At 46.6% G+C, this 20,000-nt stretch overlaps 2 protein-coding genes across 2 annotated transcripts in view; both read right to left on the bottom strand.

Moving 5' to 3' along the window:
• Positions 1-130: 130 nt before the first annotated feature.
• Positions 131-5,420, bottom strand: LOC128621082 (uncharacterized). Its single transcript, XM_053646562.1, has 3 exons — positions 5,416-5,420; positions 4,601-4,748; positions 131-751 (listed from the first exon to the last, which is right to left on the bottom strand). Exons 1-3 carry the CDS (start codon positions 5,418-5,420, stop codon positions 131-133), a joined length of 774 nt encoding a protein of 257 aa, XP_053502537.1.
• A 1,778-nt stretch (positions 5,421-7,198) lies between these two features.
• Positions 7,199-20,000, bottom strand: part of rab2a (RAB2A, member RAS oncogene family) — a 23,462-nt gene continuing 10,660 nt past the window's right edge. Inside the window, exons 2-8 of the mRNA XM_053647375.1 lie at positions 19,122-19,193; positions 18,264-18,331; positions 15,382-15,464; positions 15,194-15,286; positions 14,981-15,092; positions 8,218-8,286; positions 7,199-7,717 (exon numbers count right to left, since the gene is read on the bottom strand). Coding sequence (XP_053503350.1) covers positions 7,622-7,717; positions 8,218-8,286; positions 14,981-15,092; positions 15,194-15,286; positions 15,382-15,464; positions 18,264-18,331; positions 19,122-19,193 — 593 coding nt within the window. The 3' untranslated portion in view covers positions 7,199-7,621. The remainder of the gene's footprint in view (positions 7,718-8,217; positions 8,287-14,980; positions 15,093-15,193; positions 15,287-15,381; positions 15,465-18,263; positions 18,332-19,121; positions 19,194-20,000) is intronic.

Genomic DNA, 20,000 nt, shown 5'->3' with positions numbered 1-20,000 from the left:
CTCTGATGGATTATGGATACCACAAACCCTTCAGGAAAGTGTAAAGGAACCGGAACTACTTTTTACTGTACTGCTACAGCGTGAAAGTTAACGATATAAAAGTCCATAAGAAAAGTAGTTTGGGAAGATTTTATCTTACTTTCTCCACACTGATGATAACAGAAGGTGTGTTGATGGGCCGCTGAAGTGAGACAGGTGTGTTGGTGAGCTGCTGAGGTGAGATAGGTGTGTTGGTGAGCTGCTGAGGTGAGACAGGTGCGTTGGTGAGCTGCTGAGGTGAGACAGGTGTGTTGGTGAGCTGCTGAGGTGAGATAGGTGCGTTGGTGAGCTGCTGAGGTGAGACAGGTGCGTTAGTGAGCTGCTGAGGTGAGACAGGTGTGTTGGTGAGCTGCTGAGGTGAGACAGGTGCGTTGGTGAGCTGCTGAAGTGAGACAGGTGTGTTGGTGAGCTGCTGAAGTGAGACAGGTGTGTTAGTGAGCTGCTGAGGTGAGATAGGTGTGTTGGTGAGCTGCTGAGGTGAGACAGGTGCGTTGGTGAGCTGCTGAGGTGAGACAGGTGTGTTGGTGAGCTGCTGAGGTGAGACAGGTGCGTTGGTGAGCTGCTGAAGTGAGACAGGTGCGTTGGTGAGCTGCTGAAGTGAGACAGGTGTGTTAGTGAGCTGCTGAGGTGAGATAGGTGTGTTGGTGAGCTGCTGAGGTGAGACAGGTGCGTTAGTGAGCTGCTGAGGTGAGACAGGTGTGTTGGTGAGCTGCTGAGGTGAGACAGGTGTGTTAGAGCAGGTAAAACACTAGCGTGTGCAGTGATCTAAGAGCAGCGCTGGATACAAATCGTTTACTGTAGAATCTGATTATGAAAAAATCAGTACTGTGATGAGATGAAGATGCATTAGACATGAGCAGATCAGATTACTGCTGTTTATTATTAGATTATATTAGATTATATCATTATGATTTTGACATTAATAAATCATAGACCAGGGTTTTTGGCCAGTGATCCATTTTAAAGGCCCAAAGATTCCCTCAAAACCCTTCGAGTAATTGTAAGTGTAGTTGCAATCAGTATAAAGTTATGGACCTATAGAAGTGTAAACTCACAGTAGTGTAAACTCACGCAGTAGTGTAAACTCACAGTAGTGTAAACTCACAGTAGTGTAAACTCGGGCAGTAGTGTAAACTCACAGTAGTGTAAACTCACAGTAGTGTAAACTCGGGCAGTAGTGTAAACTCACAGTAGTGTAAACTCACAATAGTGTAATCTTGGGCAGTAGTGTAAACTCACAGTAGTGTAAACTCGGCCAATAGTGTAACTCACGCAGTAGTGTAAACTCACAGTAGTGTAAACTCGGCCAATAGTGTAACTCACGCAGTAGTGTAAACTCACAGTAGTGTAAACTCACGCAGTAGTGTAAACTCACAGTAGTGTAAACTCACAGTAGTGTAAACTCGGCCAATAGTGTAACTCACGCAGTAGTGTAAACTCACAGTAGTGTAAACTCACAGTAGTGTAAACTCGGCCAATAGTGTAACTCACGCAGTAGTGTAAACTCACAGTAGTGTAAACTCACGCAGTAGTGTAAACTCACAGTAGTGTAAACTCACAGTAGTGTAAACTCACAGTAGTGTAAACTCGGCCAATAGTGTAACTCACGCAGTAGTGTAAACTCACAGTAGTGTAACTCACGCAGTAGTGTAAACTCACAGTAGTGTAAACTCACAGTAGTGTAAACTCGGGCAGTAGTGTAAACTCACAGTAGTGTAAACTCGGGCAGTAGTGTAAACTCACAGTAGTGTAAACTCACAGTAGTGTAAACTCGGGCAGTAGTGTAAACTCACAATAGTGTAATCTTGGGCAGTAGTGTAAACTCACAATAGTGTAAACTCACAATAGTGTAATCTTGGGCAGTAGTGTAAACTCACAATAGTGTAAACTCACAATAGTGTAATCTTGGGCAGTAGTGTAAACTCACAATAGTGTAAACTCACAATAGTGTAATCTTGGGCAGTAGTGTAAACTCACAGTAGTGTAAACTCGGCCAATAGTGTAACTCACGCAGTAGTGTAAACTCACAGTAGTGTAAACTCACAGTAGTGTAAACTCGGCCAATAGTGTAACTCACGCAGTAGTGTAAACTCACGCAGTAGTGTAAACTCACAGTAGTGTAAACTCGGCCAATAGTGTAACTCACGCAGTAGTGTAAACTCACGCAGTAGTGTAAACTCACAGTAGTGTAACTCACGCAGTAGTGTAAACTCACAGTAGTGTAACTCACGCAGTAGTGTAAACTCACAGTAGTGTAAACTCACAGTAGTGTAAACTCACAGTAGTGTAAACTCGGCCAATAGTGTAACTCACGCAGTAGTGTAAACTCACAGTAGTGTAACTCACGCAGTAGTGTAAACTCACAGTAGTGTAAACTCACAGTAGTGTAAACTCGGCCAATAGTGTAACTCACGCAGTAGTGTAAACTCACAGTAGTGTAAACTCACAGTAGTGTAAACTCGGCCAATAGTGTAACTCACGCAGTAGTGTAAACTCACAGTAGTGTAAACTCGGCCAATAGTGTAACTCACGCAGTAGTGTAAACTCACAGTAGTGTAAACTCACGCAGTAGTGTAAACTCACAGTAGTGTAAACTCACAGTAGTGTAACTCACGCAGTAGTGTAAACTCACAGTAGTGTAAACTCACAGTAGTGTAAACTCGGCCAATAGTGTAACTCACGCAGTAGTGTAAACTCACAGTAGTGTAAACTCACGCAGTAGTGTAAACTCACAGTAGTGTAAACTCACAGTAGTGTAAACTCGGCCAATAGTGTAACTCACGCAGTAGTGTAAACTCACAGTAGTGTAACTCACGCAGTAGTGTAAACTCACAGTAGTGTAAACTCACAGTAGTGTAAACTCGGGCAGTAGTGTAAACTCACAGTAGTGTAAACTCGGGCAGTAGTGTAAACTCACAGTAGTGTAAACTCACAGTAGTGTAAACTCGGGCAGTAGTGTAAACTCACAATAGTGTAATCTTGGGCAGTAGTGTAAACTCACAATAGTGTAAACTCACAATAGTGTAATCTTGGGCAGTAGTGTAAACTCACAATAGTGTAAACTCACAATAGTGTAATCTTGGGCAGTAGTGTAAACTCACAGTAGTGTAAACTCGGCCAATAGTGTAACTCACGCAGTAGTGTAAACTCACAGTAGTGTAAACTCACAGTAGTGTAAACTCGGCCAATAGTGTAACTCACGCAGTAGTGTAAACTCACGCAGTAGTGTAAACTCACAGTAGTGTAAACTCGGCCAATAGTGTAACTCACGCAGTAGTGTAAACTCACAGTAGTGTAACTCACGCAGTAGTGTAAACTCACAGTAGTGTAACTCACGCAGTAGTGTAAACTCACAGTAGTGTAAACTCACAGTAGTGTAACTCACACAGTAGTGTAAACTCACAGTAGTGTAAACTCACAGTAGTGTAAACTCACAGTAGTGTAATCTTGGGCAGTAGTGTAAACTCACAGTAGTGTAAACTCACAGTAGTGTAATCTTGGGCAGTAGTGTAAACTCACAGTAGTGTAAACTCACAGTAGTGTAACTCACGCAGTAGTGTAAAATCGGGCGATAGTGTAAATAAGTGGACCGGGTTTGTGCATCACACTGCAGCGCATCAAAGTCAAACTTTGCTGTTACACTACCAGCCTCCACCCAACAAGCGCGCTGACCCCCACGCCACGTAACAACTGCTGGATATTGTTCAGGTTCATGGTGCTGAATTTCATGCAATATTTTTGAACACAAAACTGAAATAATTGTTGTTGGTCCCGAGATTGAGAGATGGTGTCATTAATGAGCGTAATCACTCCTCCTCATTTCCTCCCAGGTTGGGAACCTCGGTATCGTCCTGGACTCCAAGCTAATAAATGGCTATAAAGTCGTTACGACTAGTTTTTATCGATTACGGATTATTTCTAAACTTAACACGTTTTTGTCTTTCTGAGATTTGGAGAAGATTATTGGTGCTTTTCTCACATCACGGATAGATTATCGTAATTCACTGTACTCGGGTCTTCCTCGGTCATCTCTTGCTCGTCTCCAGATGTTTCAGAACGCAGCTGCAAGGCTGTTGACCAGGGCGAAGAAATAAAAATGTAGCGTCGCTCCGTGGGCTCCCGGTCCAGTTTCGGATCCGGTTTAAGATTCTGTTTTGTCTTTAAAACTCTTAATGATCAAGCTCCATCTTATCTCAAAGATCTTCTTACACCACATTCATCCAGCAGATTTTAAAGATCTCCTGATAGGTTTCTTCTGTATGTCCCTCCATCCGTTTAATAACTAAAGGGGGTGGAGCTTTTTCAGTCTCCGCCCCTCGTTTATGGAATCACTTGCCAATGGACATCTGCCTCGCACCTTCAGTTATGATTTTTAAAAAGAGACTGAAAGCGTATCTCTTCTCCCAGGGTTTTAATCTCATTTTTACTGTTTATTGGATTTCTTTGGTTTCACGTGAGTTTAAATCACTGCTTTATTTCAGTTACACACTAACGTATTTCCTGAAATTCAGATTAATGAAATTAAATAATTTATAGGTTTTGGAATTGCTTCAAGACTCACCTTGATCTGGACAAATTTTAATGGAACCTTATGAAGGGAGGAGGAGTTAGCGTGTGTTAGCGCGCAGTGGCTGAGCTGCGTTACTGGAACATTATTCAGTCCCTCCAGGGAAACGTCGCAGTATTCAGAGGAGCTGCAAGATTTCAAACTTTCCACAGGTTATATGTAGGTTCGGGTCGAGACGCGTCATGTGACGTCATCACAACGCTCATTCAGCCGAAGCCCTCTTCCATTCACGTGCGTCAAACATGAGCACAGCTAAAACTCTTGTTTAAAAACAAACATCACTGTGAGAGGGCGCGAAGAACTACTTCCTGTAATCACGATCTCGCCGATTCGAGCAGTTTTCTGCAAAAAACACAAAACTCCACAACATCGTGTACGGACTGATTAGCACACACCGTGTCAGGAGGCGCGCTTTCACCGCTCAGACATCATTTTGTCATTTTCAGCTCTCTTTGCCTTTTATTGAGTTTTGTGGGCGTGACCAAATGTAAACGTGCCATGAGCATGGCTGTAATTTACAGCTGATTGTCGTTTATCGACATTCGCACGCGAGTTTGAAGAAATGTTTAGATCGGTTTGGCCATGAAAACATTTACACACAACTTTAACAAAAAATGAGAGATAAATGAGGATCAGGGTTTGGAACTAAAATAAAACTCAGGTAATTTATCTGTAACACGGGGGCCGCGTTTATCTTTTAATAAAACTGAAATAAATGAAGTTTCCAGCTTCGTAACTGAGGCCCAGTTACAGTCCTACATGCCTCATTCAGTCTTACTGCATTGTCCTGTACTTTATTACTGACTCACGACATCGTGAGGGAGAGAGTGACGGCGTGGGCGTGTCGTGACGTTGTGAGGGAGAGAGTGACGGCGTGGGCGTGTCGTTCGGGGTGTTGTGATGTGACGTTGTGAGGGAGAGCGTGACGGCGTGGGCGTGTCGTGCGGGGTGTTGTGACGTTGTGAGGGAGAGCGTGACGGCGTGGGCGTGTCGTGCGGGGTGTTGTGACGTTGTGAGGGAGAGCGTGACGGCGTGGGTGTGTCGTGCGGGGTGTTGTGACGTTGTGAGGGAGAGCGTGACGGCGTGGGCGTGTCGTGCGGGGTGTTGTGACGTTGTGAGGGAGAGCGTGACGGTGTGGGCGTCTCGTGCGGGGTGTTGTGACGTTGTGAGGGAGAGCGTGACGGCGTGGGTGTGTCGTGCGGGGTGTTGTGACGTTGTGAGGGAGAGCGTGACGGCGTGGGCGTGTGGTTCGGGGTGTTGTGATGTTGTGACGTTGTGAGGGAGAGCGTGACGGCGTGGGCGTGTCGTGCGGGGTGTTACAGAACCTTGTTATTATTCCACACACTTCACCGTGTCCTGCAGTCCCTCAGGCGAAACAATGTGGTATAATAAATGCGAAAATGATCCACTCTTCCTGTTAAAGCTCTCTCACGGACACTCACACACACACACAGCAGTTCAGAGCGAGGAATCTTATTCATGTTTTATTGTGATAGCATTTTATTTGGAGAACACAGCAAATAATAGTGAAGAATCACAACGTTATTTCAGTTTGACTTTTCACCACACGCCCTTTCACCACGGAGAGGATGTTCACCCGGAGAGAGAAAGAGAGAGAGAGTGTAGTGGAGGAGGACGCGGCAGCGGCGGCGAGAGCGAGCCGTACACGCGGAGGAGGCGGGGCTGGACTGACGCTACAGGGACGAGTTTAATGGGCTTTATTTATTTATATATATATATATATAAAACTGAGTATACAGGATTAGTGTGTATCCTCCGTCATATCGTCTGTAATGTGACGTGATTATGTTAAACGCCGCTCTGAAATCGGGTTTAAGGCGAACAGCGTGTTTTTGGGAGACACGGGTAAACACAAATTTGGCATTAAAACAGGTACACAATATAATAAATCTATATAAGGTTTCTATACACGACAGAGAGAAGGAGAAGGCAGGAAGTCAAAGTAACGAGGCAGTAAAAGTTAAAACAGCGCCGAATACTGTCGCATTCTCAAGCTCTACTCGCACAGCGTCGGGTCAGAAAGGGCAAATTTAACTCTAACGTACATCAAAGCAAGAAATGAGCGCTATATATACACAGTGTCCTGATAAATACACATTAAAACATCCTGCTGTTTATCTTCATTTTAATAACGGCTGCTCATTTCATCGCAGCTCGGACACACACACACACACACACACACACACACACACACGTCCTGGTTTTACGGCGTGACGGGCGGAGCTGTGTCAGCAGGGGCGGAGTACATGTTAAAAATGATTGAGCAATCACAAACCTGATCATCATGGCTAGCCTTTATGCTACGTTACCCCTCCAGCAGCTAGCAGTTAGCCGACATTAAGCAGCTAGTCACGTTAGGAAACTAAGCGATGTTAGCTAAACTACTGCGTTGTGATGTCATAACAATTGGCCGATTCATTCCAAGCTAAGCCCCGCCCCTTCGTTAACCACAAGACCCCGCAGTCACGCTGTAAAATCAATCAGAGCGCTGGGACACGCCCCTTCGTCCGGACTCCAGAGTGAACCGTGATCACAGACTCCACCCACACACACCGATTAAAATACTAGAGATGACTTTGTAGTGTTTAATACAATTCAGCTCAAAGTCAACAAAAAAAAGGGCACAAAACAAAAAGAAATCCACAAACATGAAGATAATAATCACCAGCGTGGGGTCGGCGGCTCGGGACCTAGCTAACCGTATGATCGGGAACCTGCTGCGGCTGAGAACGGAGAGCTCCACCAGCTCCATCAGCTCCACCAGCTCCTCATCTTCTCACCACCTCACTACCTGGGCTTCTTCTGCAGGAGCAGGATTTGTTTTTTTCTGATTTTTTTTGTTTACAGCCATCTAGTACACGATTTGGATTTGAGGGTTAAGAAAACATTAGTGAGAGCGAACAGTCCAGTAGAAACAAGAGGGAGGGATGGAGGGAGTAAGGGGAAAGGGGGATGAGGGAGTAAGGGGTAGAATAAAGGGGTAGAAGTGGTAATTCAGCAGCAGCCTCCTCCGGCCTGCTGTCCTCCCTGTCCTCCAGCCAGCGTGGAGTTAGTGGCAGCGTGCTGCGGCCCGATTTTAATCCCGTTCGCCTGGAACACACACACACACACACACACACACACGTATGATACTCTGTAGTGTAGCAATGAGAACCGTGTCCATGTTGCATGTGATTGATGACTATTTTATCTCACAGTGCTGTTGAGTTCTGGATTCTGATTGGTCAGAAGTAAGGAATCACACACTCCATACTACGTAGGTATACAAACATGATGCATGCTGGGATTCCCGATGCTACCGTCGAGTGTCCCAAGCCTACCGTCCATAAATGTTAAATAAACATTTCCTAAAAAACTTCACCATATCAACGATTACACGTTACACTTTGTTAAACAAGATTTTAAACCTGTTTATAATAAAACGTGTGTAACCATAGATGTGGTGAAGTTTTCTGTAAGGACAAATGTGTTTATGTAACACGTATGGAAGGAGTCTCCAGTGTCAGTGCTTTGTAACAGACAGAGATAAAGCTGTAAATGAAAGTTTTCCCATGTCTTGTTTCATGAACATACTTCCTGTTTGTGTTTACCTCGTTGTTGATGTCGAACACGCCCTCTTGGATCTTCTCATAAATCTCCTTAGCTGTGTTGATAAATGCCTGGAACGTACACACACACACACACACACACACACACACACACACACACATGACCAAACACATGAATACAGACACGTACCACATGAAGTTCACCACCGAATTACCTTCTAAATTTAAACAGGTTCATATTAAACACAAGGATCGTGTTAAGGAAGGGGGCTGGGTTTGCATATGCAGGTTACCATAGCAACAAGAAACATTTAATTGAAGTGATCAAACTCGGAACAATTCTGAAGGCTCCGAGTTGCACTGTGTGATGTTACAATATAAAATACATGTCTGTTATCTGTATACACACACACACACACACACACACACAGTTTCTGAGTTTGATAACTTCAATTAAGCATTTCTTGTTGCTATGGTAACCTGGATTTTTTTGCTAAATATTTAGTACTTAGTGTTATTTATTGTTGAATGTTGCTGTTGTTGTTGTTGTTGTTGATGTTTATCAGGACAACCACAGTCTCTGTTTTGCCAGCACTTGTGTCGCCATAGTGACAGCTCCGTACAAACCATCATCAATTCTATTTCATCATAACGCAACATGAACGCCAAATTCGATCTCTTCATCTGTTTCACGATTACTTAAAAAAATGTCGTGACTACGGCTACACTCAAAGGTGATTATACGAGGCACAAAACGAAAGATGGCGTGTGTGTGCTCGCATATAAAGTGAGTGTGTGTGTGTGTGTGTGTGTGTGCGCTTGAAAGAAAGAGGAAGATAGATGAATATTCATGAGGCTGAGACAGGAGACAGAGACGTCATGAAAAGGGCAGAGGGAGGAGTCAGGAGAATTCACACGGCACTAATGAGACGAATTAATCATATGGGGAGGTGACGGGGTGGGGGTGGGGGTGGGGGTGGGCAGACAGGGGGCGGCGCTTCACAAAATTACACCGCTGTTATTCACCTCCAGTTACATCCTGGCTGTGGGGAAACAGCTTAGTGCGTGTGTGTGTGTGTGTGGGTGCGCGCGTGTTTGTGTGTATCCTGACTGTGAGGAAACAGCTTGGTGTGTGTGTCCTGATTGTGAGGAAACAGCTCAGTGTGTGTGTATACATATGTATGTGTGTGTGTGCGCGTGTATGTGAGTGTCTATGTGAGTGTGTGTGCATGTGAATGCACATATGTATGTGTGTGTGTGAGTTTATGAGTGTGTGTGTGCGCCTGTGTATGTATGTGCGTCAGAGTGTGTGTATTTGTGTGTGCGTGCATGTGTATGTACGTGTGTGTGTGTGTGTGTGTGTGTGTGTGTGTGCGCGCGTGCATGTATAGGGGGGTGTGTGTGTGTGTGTGTGCGTGTGTACGTATAGGGGTGTGTGTGTGTGCGTGTGCGTGTGTATGTATAGGGGTGTGTGTGTGTGTGCGTGTGCGTGTGTATGTATAGGGGTGTGTGTGTGTGCGTGTGTATGTATAGGGGTGTGTGTGTGTGCGTGTGTATGTATAGGGGTGTGTGTGTGTGTGCGTGTGTATGTATAGGGGTGTGTGTGCGCACGTGTGCGCGCGCGCATGTATAGGGGGGTGTGTGTGTGCGCACGCATGTGTATATCCTGACTGTGAGGAAACAGCTCAGTGTGTGTGCATGCGTGTGAACGTATAGGGGTGTGTGTGCGTGTGTGTGCGTGTGTGTGCGCGCGTGCGTATGTATAGGGGGGTGTGTGCATGTGTATGTATTGGGGGGGTGTGCGCGTATGTATGTATAGGGGTGTGTGTGTGTGTATGTATAGGGGGGTGTGTGTATGTATAGGGGTGTGTGTGTGTGTATGTATAGGGGTGTGTGTGTGTGTACGTATAGGGGTGTGTGTGTGTGTATGTATAGGGGTGTGTGTGTGTATGTATGTATAGGGGTGTGTGTGTGTGTATGTGTATGTATGTATAGGGGTGTGTGCACGTGTGTGTATAGGGGTGTGTGTGTATGTATGTATAGGAGTATGTGTGTGTGCGCGTGCGTGCGTGTGTGTATGCGCATGTGAATGTATAGGGGTGTGTGCGCGCGCGTGTGTATGTATAGGGGTGTGTGCGCGCGTGTGTATGTATAGGGGTGTGTGCGCGCGTGTGTATGTATAGGGGTGTGTGCGCGCGTGTGTGTATGTATAGGGGTGTGTGCGCGCGTGTGTATGTATAGGGGTGTGTGCGCGCGTGTGTATGTATAGGGGTGTGTGCGCGCGTGTGTATGTATAGGGGTGTGTGCGCGCGTGGGTGTGTGCGCGCGTGTGTATGTATAGGGGGTGTGTGTGTGTATGTATAGGGGTGTGTGTGCGTGTGTGTATGTATAGGGGTGTGTGTGCGTGTGTGTATGTATAGGGGTGTGTGTGCGTGTGTGTATGTATAGGGGGGTGTGTGTGTATGTATAGGGGGGGTGTGTGTGTGTGTATGTATAGGGGGGGGTGTGTGTGTGTATGTATAGGGGGGGTGCGTGTGTGTATGTATAGGGGTGTGTGTGCGCGTGTGTGTATGTATAGGGGTGTGTGTGCGCGTGTGTGTATGTATAGGGGTGTGTGTGCGTGTGTGTATGTATAGGGGTGTGTGTGCGTGTGTGTATGTATAGGGGTGTGTGTGCGTGTGTGTATGTATGTATAGGGGGGGTGTGTGTGTGTATGTATAGGGGTGTGTGTGCGTGTGTGTATGTATAGGGGTGTGTGTGCGTGTGTGTATGTATAGGGGTGTGTGTGCGTGTGTGTATGTATAGGGGTGTGTGCGCGTGTGTGTATGTATAGGGGTGTGTGCGCGTGTGTGTATGTATAGGGGTGTGTGCGCGTGTGTGTATGTATAGGGGTGTGTGCGCGTGTGTGTATGTATAGGGGTGTGTGTGTGTGTGTGTATGTATAGGGGTGTGTGTGTGTGTGTATGTATAGGGGTGTGTGTGCGTGTGTGTATGTATAGGGGGGGTGTGTGTGCGTGTGTGTGCGTGTGTGTATGTATAGGGGGGGTGTGTGTATGTATAGGGGTGTGTGTGTATGTATAGGGGTGTGTGTGCGTGTGTGTATGTATAGGGGGGTGTGTGCGCGTGTGTATGTATAGGGGGGTGTGTGTGCGCGTGTGTATGTATAGGGGGGTGTGTGTGTATGTATAGGGGTGTGTGTGCGTGTGTGTATGTATAGGGGTGTGTGTGTGTATGTATAGGGGTGTGTGTGCGTGTGTGTATGTATAGGGGGGTGTGTGCGCGTGTGTATGTATAGGGGGGTGTGTGTGCGCGTGTGTATGTATAGGGGGGGTGTGTGTGTATGTATAGGGGTGTGTGTGCGTGTGTGTATGTATAGGGGTGTGTGTGCGTGTGTGTATGTATAGGGGTGTGTGTGCGTGTGTGTATGTATGGGGGGGTGTGTGTATGTATAGGGGTGTGTGTGCGTGTGTGTATGTATAGGGGGGTGTGTGTGCGTGTGTGTATGTATGGGGGGGTGTGTGTATGTATAGGGGTGTGTGCGCGTGTGTGTATGTATAGGGGTGTGTGTGCGTGTGTGTATGTATAGGGGGGGTGTGTGTATGTATAGGGGGGGTGTGTATGTATAGGGGGGGTGTGTGTGCGTATAGGGGGGGTGTGTGTGCGTGTGTGTGCGTATAGGGGGGGTGTGTGTGCGTGTGTGTGCGTATAGGGGGGGTGTGTGTGCGTGTGTGTATGTATAGGGGTGTGTGTGTGCGTGTGTGTATGTATAGGGGTGTGTGTGTGCGTGTGTGTATGTATAGGGGTGTGTGTGTGCGTGTGTGTATGTATAGGGGTGTGTGTGCGTGTGTGTATGTATAGGGGTGTGTGTGCGTGTGTGTATGTATAGGGGTGTGTGTGCGTGTGTGTATGTATAGGGGTGTGTGTGTGTATGTATAGGGGTGTGTGTGTGTATGTATAGGGGTGTGTGTGCGCGTGTGTGTATAGGGGGGTGTGTGCGTGTGTGTATGTATAGGTGGGTGTGTGCGTGTGTGTATGTATAGGTGGGTGTGTGCGTGTGTGTATGTATAGGTGGGTGTGTGCGTGTGTATGTATAGGGGTGTGTGTGCGTGTGTATGTATAGGGGGTGTGCGTGTGTGTGTATGTATAGGGGTGTGTGTGCGTGTGTGTATGTATAGGGGTGTGTGTGCGTGTGTGTATGTATAGGGGTGTGTGTGCGTGTGTGTATGTATAGGGGTGTGTGTGCGTGTGTGTATGTATAGGGGTGTGTGTGCGTGTGTGTATGTATAGGGGTGCGTGTGTGTATGTATAGGGGTGTGTGCGCGCGTGTGTGTATAGGGGGGTGTGCGCGTGTGTGTATGTATAGGGGTGTGTGTGCGTGTGTGTATGTATAGGGGTGTGTGTGCGTGTGTGTATGTATAGGGGTGTGTGTGCGTGTGTGTATGTATAGGGGTGTGTGTGTGTATGTATAGGGGTGTGTGTGTGTATGTATAGGGGGGTGTGTGTGTATGTATAGGGGGGTGTGTGTGTGTATGTATAGGGGGGTGTGTGTGTGTATGTATAGGGGTGTGTGTGCGTGTGTGTATGTATAGGGGTGTGTGTGCGTGTGTGTATGTATAGGGGTGTGTGTGCGTGTGTGTATGTATAGGGGTGTGTGTGCGTGTGTGTATGTATAGGGGTGTGTGTGCGTGTGTGTATGTATAGGGGTGTGTGTGCGTGTGTATAGGGGTGTGTGTGTGTATGTATAGGGGTGTGTGTGCGTATGTATAGGGGTGTGTGTGCGTGTGTGTATGTATAGGGGTGTGTGTGCGTGTGTGTATGTATAGGGGTGTGTGTGCGTGTGTGTATGTATAGGGGTGTGTGTGCGTGTGTGTATGTATAGGGGTGTGTGTGTGTATGTATAGGGGGGTGTGTGTGTGTGTATGTATAGGGGGGTGTGTGTGCGTGTGTATAGGGGGGTGCGTGTGTGTATGTATAGGGGTGTGTGTGCGTGTGTGTATGTATAGGGGTGTGTGTGCGTGTGTGTATGTATAGGGGGGGTGTGTGTATGTATAGGGGGGGTGTGTGTATGTATAGGGGGGGTGTGTGTATGTATAGGGGGGGTGTGTGTGCGTGTGTGTGCGTATAGGGGGGGTGTGTGTGCGTGTGTGTATGTATAGGGGGGTGTGTGTGCGTGTGTGTATGTATAGGGGTGTGTGTGCGTGTGTGTATGTATAGGGGGGTGTGTGCGTGTGTGTATGTATAGGGGGGTGTGTGTGCGTGTGTGTATGTATAGGGGTGTGTGTGTGCGTGTGTGTATGTATAGGGGTGTGTGTGCGTGTGTGTATGTATAGGGGTGTGTGTGCGTGTGTGTATGTATAGGGGTGTGTGTGCGTGTGTGTATGTATAGGGGTGTGTGTGCGTGTGTGTATGTATAAGGGTGTGTGTGTGCGTGTGTGTATGTATAGGGGTGTGTGTGCGTGTGTGTATGTATAAGGGTGTGTGTGTGCGTGTGTGTATGTATAGGGGTGTGTGTGCGTGTGTGTATGTATAAGGGTGTGTGTGTGCGTGTGTGTATGTATAGGGGTGTGTGCGCGTGTGTGTATGTATAGGGGGGGTGTGTGTGTATGTATAGGGGTGTGTGTGTGCGTGTGTGTATGTATAGGGGTGTGTGTGCGTGTGTGTATGTATAGGGGTGTGTGTGCGTGTGTGTATGTATAGGGGTGTGTGTGCGTGTGTGTATGTATAGGGGTGTGTGTGCGTGTGTGTATGTATAGGGGTGTGTGTGCGTGTGTGTATGTATAAGGGTGTGTGTGTGCGTGTGTGTATGTATAGGGGTGTGTGTGCGTGTGTGTATGTATAGGGGTGTGTGTGTGTATGTATAGGGGTGTGTGTGCGCGTGTGTGTATAGGGGGGTGTGTGCGTGTGTGTATGTATAGGTGGGTGTGTGTGTGTGTATGTATAGGGGTGTGTGTGTGTATGTATAGGGGTGTGTGTGTGTGTATGTATAGGGGGGTGTGTGTGTGTATGTATAGGGGGGTGTGTGTGCGTGTGTATAGGGGGGTGTGTGTGCGTGTGTATAGGGGGGGTGCGTGTGTGTATGTATAGGGGTGTGTGTGCGTGTGTGTATGTATAGGGGTGTGTGTGCGTGTGTGTATGTATAGGGGTGTGTGTGCGTGTGTGTATGTATAAGGGTGTGTGTGCGTGTGTGTATGTATAGGGGTGTGTGTGCGTATGTATAGGGGCGTGTGTGTATGTATAAGGGTGTGTGTGCGTGTGTGTATGTATAGGGGTGTGTGTGCGTGTGTGTATGTATAGGGGTGTGTGTGCGTGTGTGTATGTATAGGGGTGTGTGTGTGTATGTATAGGGGTGTGTGTGTGTATGTATAGGGGTGTGTGTGTGTATGTATAGGGGTGTGTGTGTGTGTGTGCGTGTGTGTATGTATAAGGGTGTGTGTGTGTGTGTATGTATAGGGGTGTGTGTGTGTGTGTATGTATAGGGGTGTGTGTGCGTATGTATAGGGGCGTGTGTGTATGTATAAGGGTGTGTGTGCGTGTGTGTATGTATAGGGGTGTGTGTGCGTGTGTGTATGTATAGGGGTGTGTGTGTGTATGTATAGGGGTGTGTGTGTGTGTGTATGTATAGGGGGGTGTGTGTGCGTGTGTGTATGTATAGGGGGGTGCGTGTGTGTATGTATAGGGGCGTGTGTGTGTGTATAGGGGCGTGTGTGTGTGCGCGCGTGCGCGCGGGTATGTATTCGGGAGAGGTGTGCGGGTGCGTGCGTAGGTGTGTATGTGCGCGCGCGTGTGTACGTGTGTATATACACACCTCTTCTACGTTGGACGCGGTCTTGGCTGAAGTCTCCATGAAGATGAGGCCGTGTTCCCTTGCGAAGGCCTCTCCCTCCTCCTTCTTCACCTCTCTCCTTGACTCCAGGTCACTGAACCACAACATAAATAAACACTCCTCCGTTATGGCACTGACTCCGCCTCCTTTTTCAACAGGTGCCAATTCTTTTGCTTCTCAGCACACACACCGTACCTCTTATTCCCGATCAGCATGATGACCATGTTGGAGTTGGAATGTTGACGGGCGTCTTCTAACCAGGTGGTCAGGTGGTTAAAGGTGTCCCTTCTGTAAAATACACCAACAACCGTGTTTAGTAAAGAGAGTGTGTGTGTGTGTGTGTGTGTGTGTGTGTGTGTGCGCGCGTGTGTGCACGTGTTTACCTTGTGATGTCATAGACGAGTAGAGCTCCTGCGGCTCCTCTGTAGTAAGACCTGGTGATGGAGCGGAACGACTCCTGACCGGCCTGTACGGGGAGGGGGCGCGCACACACACACACACACACACACACACACACACACACACACACACACACACACACACAGTGAGTTCTTCTTCCATGTTACAGTGACAATCCTCAGAGGTTCTGTAGGTGATGCTTATTCAGTGCAGTGAGACCCACAGACAGAGAAAGAGAGCGACAGACAGACAGACATGTTTATTGTGTTTATTATAAATGTTTTGTATTTATATGTCACACACTGTTCCAGATCACTGTTATCTACTCTGAGTAGAAACACACACACACACACACACACACACACGTCTGACCACTATCCCACAATGCACCTCTGTGCAGTAGACTGACCAATCAGAGAGAGTGTGTGTGTAGTAAGATGGCCCCTGTCTCGACTCAGACTCTGTGTGTGTGTGTGTGTGTGTGTGTGTGTGTGTAGTAAGATGGCCCCTGTCTCGACTCAGACTCTGTGTGTGTGTGTGTAGTAAGATGGCCCCTGTCTCGACTCAGTCTCTGTGTGTGTGTGTGTGTGTGTGTGTGTGTGTGTGTATAGTAAGATGGCCCCTGTCTCGACTGTGTGTGTGTGTGTGTGTGTGTGTGTTTCTGGCAGGAGGAGAGTGAAGACCCATTTCAATTCAGTAACCCCCGCCTCCGTTACCCCTCCCCCCGGGGGGCAGCTGTTAACATTAGAGTTAATGGAGTCCATTGTGAATAAATGATGAATGGCAGTTTTATGCTGGCCATCTGTGCAGAGTGAAAAGGTTACAGGAAGGCCAGAGATGCAGATTTCTTCTGTTACGCTGCCACAGCGCTCCATCACGCTCCATCATTCTCCATCACACTATCACACCAACACCACACTGAGGAAATACATCACTTCAAAGCTCCGGGGTAATTTACTGTGTGGGGCAGAAACGGTGCTGCTGACAGGACCACAGCTCAAACCTGACACTGGGCATCATCATTAACACCATCACAGTAAACCTGCACACTTCAACAAGCACCAAGAATATTAAACACCGCCCGAGTTCATGACCACCGGAGTTAAACACCGCCCGAGTTCATGACCACCAGAGTTAAACACCAACCGATCTAATGAACATCGGCGTAAACACCGCCCGAGTTCATGACCACCGGAGTTAAACACTGCCCAAGTTCATGACCATCGGCGTAAACACCACCCGAGTTAATGACCACCGGAGTTAAACACTGCCCGAGTTAAACACCACCCGATTTAATGACCACCGGAGTTAAACACCGCCCGAGTTAATGACCACCGGAGTTAAACACCGCCCGAGTTAATGACCACCGGAGTTAATGACCATCGGAGTTAAACACCGCCCTAATTCACTCTGATGAAACACTTGTTGACAGAGAGACGGGTAATCCCTGTACAACACAAAACTTGGGTTTAAACACTGATAAGTAAGAGTGACATGCCCCCTGCTGGACTTATCTCTCTCACATGCACGCACGCACTCACGCACATACTCACGCACAGCATTTTCACTGCAACCCATTTCCTTCCTGTAGGTGATTCGATTCAGAGTCGAATCGCTTTCTCACTAGAGTTTACTCACTCAGTTGCTCTTGAACCCGAGCGTGATCACGGTGTTCTCACCTGACTAAAGAACCGTGCTGAGGAGGAGAACACACTAAACACTGTATAAGTGAATACACACTTTAGAAGAGTGGATGATTTTATGAAGAGTCACTCAGAGATGGACAGGAATCATTTACAGCACGTAAAAAATTTCTGAGGATTCATTTCCTCCAGACCTTTGTGATTTTTTTCTGATGTGTAAGCGTTCTGTACTTTCTCAGCACACAGAATAACGGTTCCACATGAGCACACTTAAACCCAGACTTAAACTCCCTAACCTGTTCTACGTTCACGTGTTGATCCGATATCACGCAGCGAGCCTGTGCCTGTCCACTAGGGGGCAGTCAGAGCTGACACTAACCTCACCCCCACTGCAACACCTGTTTAATCACCTCCTCAGTGAAGAAGGTGGAGTTCAGGACATTACAATAACTCATGACACATCCGGACTTATGTAAACTAATGTCTAAACTTAATAAACTAATGTCGTCATGACAACGGAGAATAGACTTCACACTGGAGGCCCTGCATGTGGTGCTCAGTGCGGTGCTGCACACACTGCCCCCTGCTGTTTGTGTTGGAAATGTACCCCCCCCCCCCACACACACACTCTGCAGTTATTTTTACACTCTATAATTAATAACTATCTCGTCTTTAGTAAAAACTATAAAAGCTTTAAAAGCTTCATGTGTATTATTCCGTAGTACATCCTCACTCCCTGCACGGCGAGTCAGTGTGTGATCGTGAGGTGTTAATGAGGCGTTCGTGAGGTATCAATGAGGCGTTAGTGAGGTACAAATGAGGTGTTTGTGAAGTATTTGTGAGGTATTTGTGAGGTGTTTGTGAGGTATTTGTGAGGTATTAATGAGGTGTTTGTGAGGTATTAATGAGGTGTTTGTGAGGTAATAATGAGGTGTTTGTGAGGTATTTGTGAGGTATTAATGAGGTGTTTGTGAGGTATTAATGAGGTGTGTGTGAGGTATTTGTGAGGTATTAATGAGGTGTTTGTGAGGTATTAATGAGGTGTTTGTGAGGTATTAATGAGGTGTGTGTGAGGTATTTGTGAGGTATTAATGAGGTGTTTGTGAGGTATTAATGAGGTGTTTGTGAGGTATTAATGAGGTGTTTGTGAGGTATTAATGAGGTGTTTGTGAGGTATTAATGAGGTGTTTGTGAGGTATTAATGAGGTGTTTAGGACTCTCACCGTGTCCCAGATTTGAAGCTTTATCTGTTTGCCATCTATGGTGATCATCCGCGCTCCAAATTCTACACCTGTGAGCGAGAACGACAGAATCTGATAAGAAACAGTCATGACACACACACAGGAAAAGGAGTTTCTGTGAATTACAGGTTATAAATGCAGTAAAGGAGACCGAGCCCTGCTGAAAATCTCTAACATTATTATTATTAAGATCAGATTTAAAGCCATTTTAAACACACGTAAGTTTACACACACACACACACAGTATATTTATACACTAGGACTCGACACCAGGTGGACGTGAGACTCACAGAGGTGTTTCAGAGACGTACCGTAGCAGGTCTGATAAATGTGTGAAATAAATCATATATTTATTTATTTATTTAACTGCAGAAGCGCGTCAGACCAGCTACAGAGTCAGACTTTATTCCTGTCTCGGCTCAGACCTTACCGCGTGATGTTTACATGTCCATGATGAAGACAGAATGTTGTAAGGTGATTAGACAGACAGTGTGTGTTTATTCTCCGCTTCAACTATAAATCAGACGTCTGATCAGTTCAGTTTGTCTGATCAGAACGGAGGTGAGCAATGGGACAGCATGTGGTTTTTACTCTATTACAGAGTCAGACAACGAAACTCATGGTACAAAGACAGGTTGTGTTCATTAACATGTGAATCGACAGGTTACACACACACACACACACACACACACACGTTTATGAAACACAGATAAGAGCAGCAGTGTTTAATCACTATGAAGATAAGCCACATTTCCTGTAACTAACACACCTGATTACTGTGTGTGTGTGTGTGTGTGTGTGTGTGTGGAGCATTAGGTTGTGAGGAGTGTGTGAGCTTACCGATGGTGAGGTCGTGCACGGGCTGGAAGCGTTTATCTGTGAACTGTAATAAGAGGCAGGATTTCCCCACACCTGGAAAACACACACACACACACCTGATTAACTGTGTGAACCCGTATAATACAGGATTACAGTATAGACTAACAGGACAGTTCAGAAAATGGAGCACAGACATACAGGTGTGTGAAAGTGTGTGCAAGCGTGTGTGCAGGAGTGTACAGGTGTGTGTGCAGGAGTGTGATTTTAACATGCTAGAACGTGTTTCTGTGACAGGTGAGGAGGGGAGGAGCCTGAATCCTCACCTGAGCAGTGAGTAGTTTATCCCACAGTTTATTATAAAACACAACACCTTACTCCAGGTTTTCAACCTCAACGCTACGCCCTTCATCCTGTCCACAGAATACGCTAATCTATCGTTACTGTGTTGCTTAGCAACCAGAGTTTAGTGTAAACACCCTGCTCTACACTGCTGCTGACAATCTGTTTATTCTGAATGTTGTTAATAATAAATTACCTGATAATAAATAATAAATAATACATTTATGAGACACCGGATTTTATCAGCGTCGCAGTTTTATAAAATCCACTGGAGGGCGTGTTAGTGATTTTATCAGAATTAACTCCGTTTTATGTCACGTCTAACTACACACTGACCTGTGAAAATCACACGCTCTCTCTCTCTCACACACACACACACTCTCGAGTGATCGTTCCTTTATTGTGTAATCAGCCCTCACTTTTAAAGGTAACCTGATTCAGTACACACGGGTGGTGTAACATCACAACACCTCATACTGCACTGCCTGAGACGAGGTCCTCGCGTCCATATGTCTCTGTACATTCAAGTGTGTGTGTGTGTGAGACTGCCTTCTTTACATG

The sequence above is a fragment of the Ictalurus furcatus genome, chromosome 17 (assembly GCF_023375685.1).
Source record: "Ictalurus furcatus strain D&B chromosome 17, Billie_1.0, whole genome shotgun sequence".
Classification (NCBI taxonomy): Eukaryota; Metazoa; Chordata; class Actinopteri; order Siluriformes; family Ictaluridae; genus Ictalurus; species Ictalurus furcatus.
This window is presented reverse-complemented; position numbering and strand designations above follow the sequence as displayed.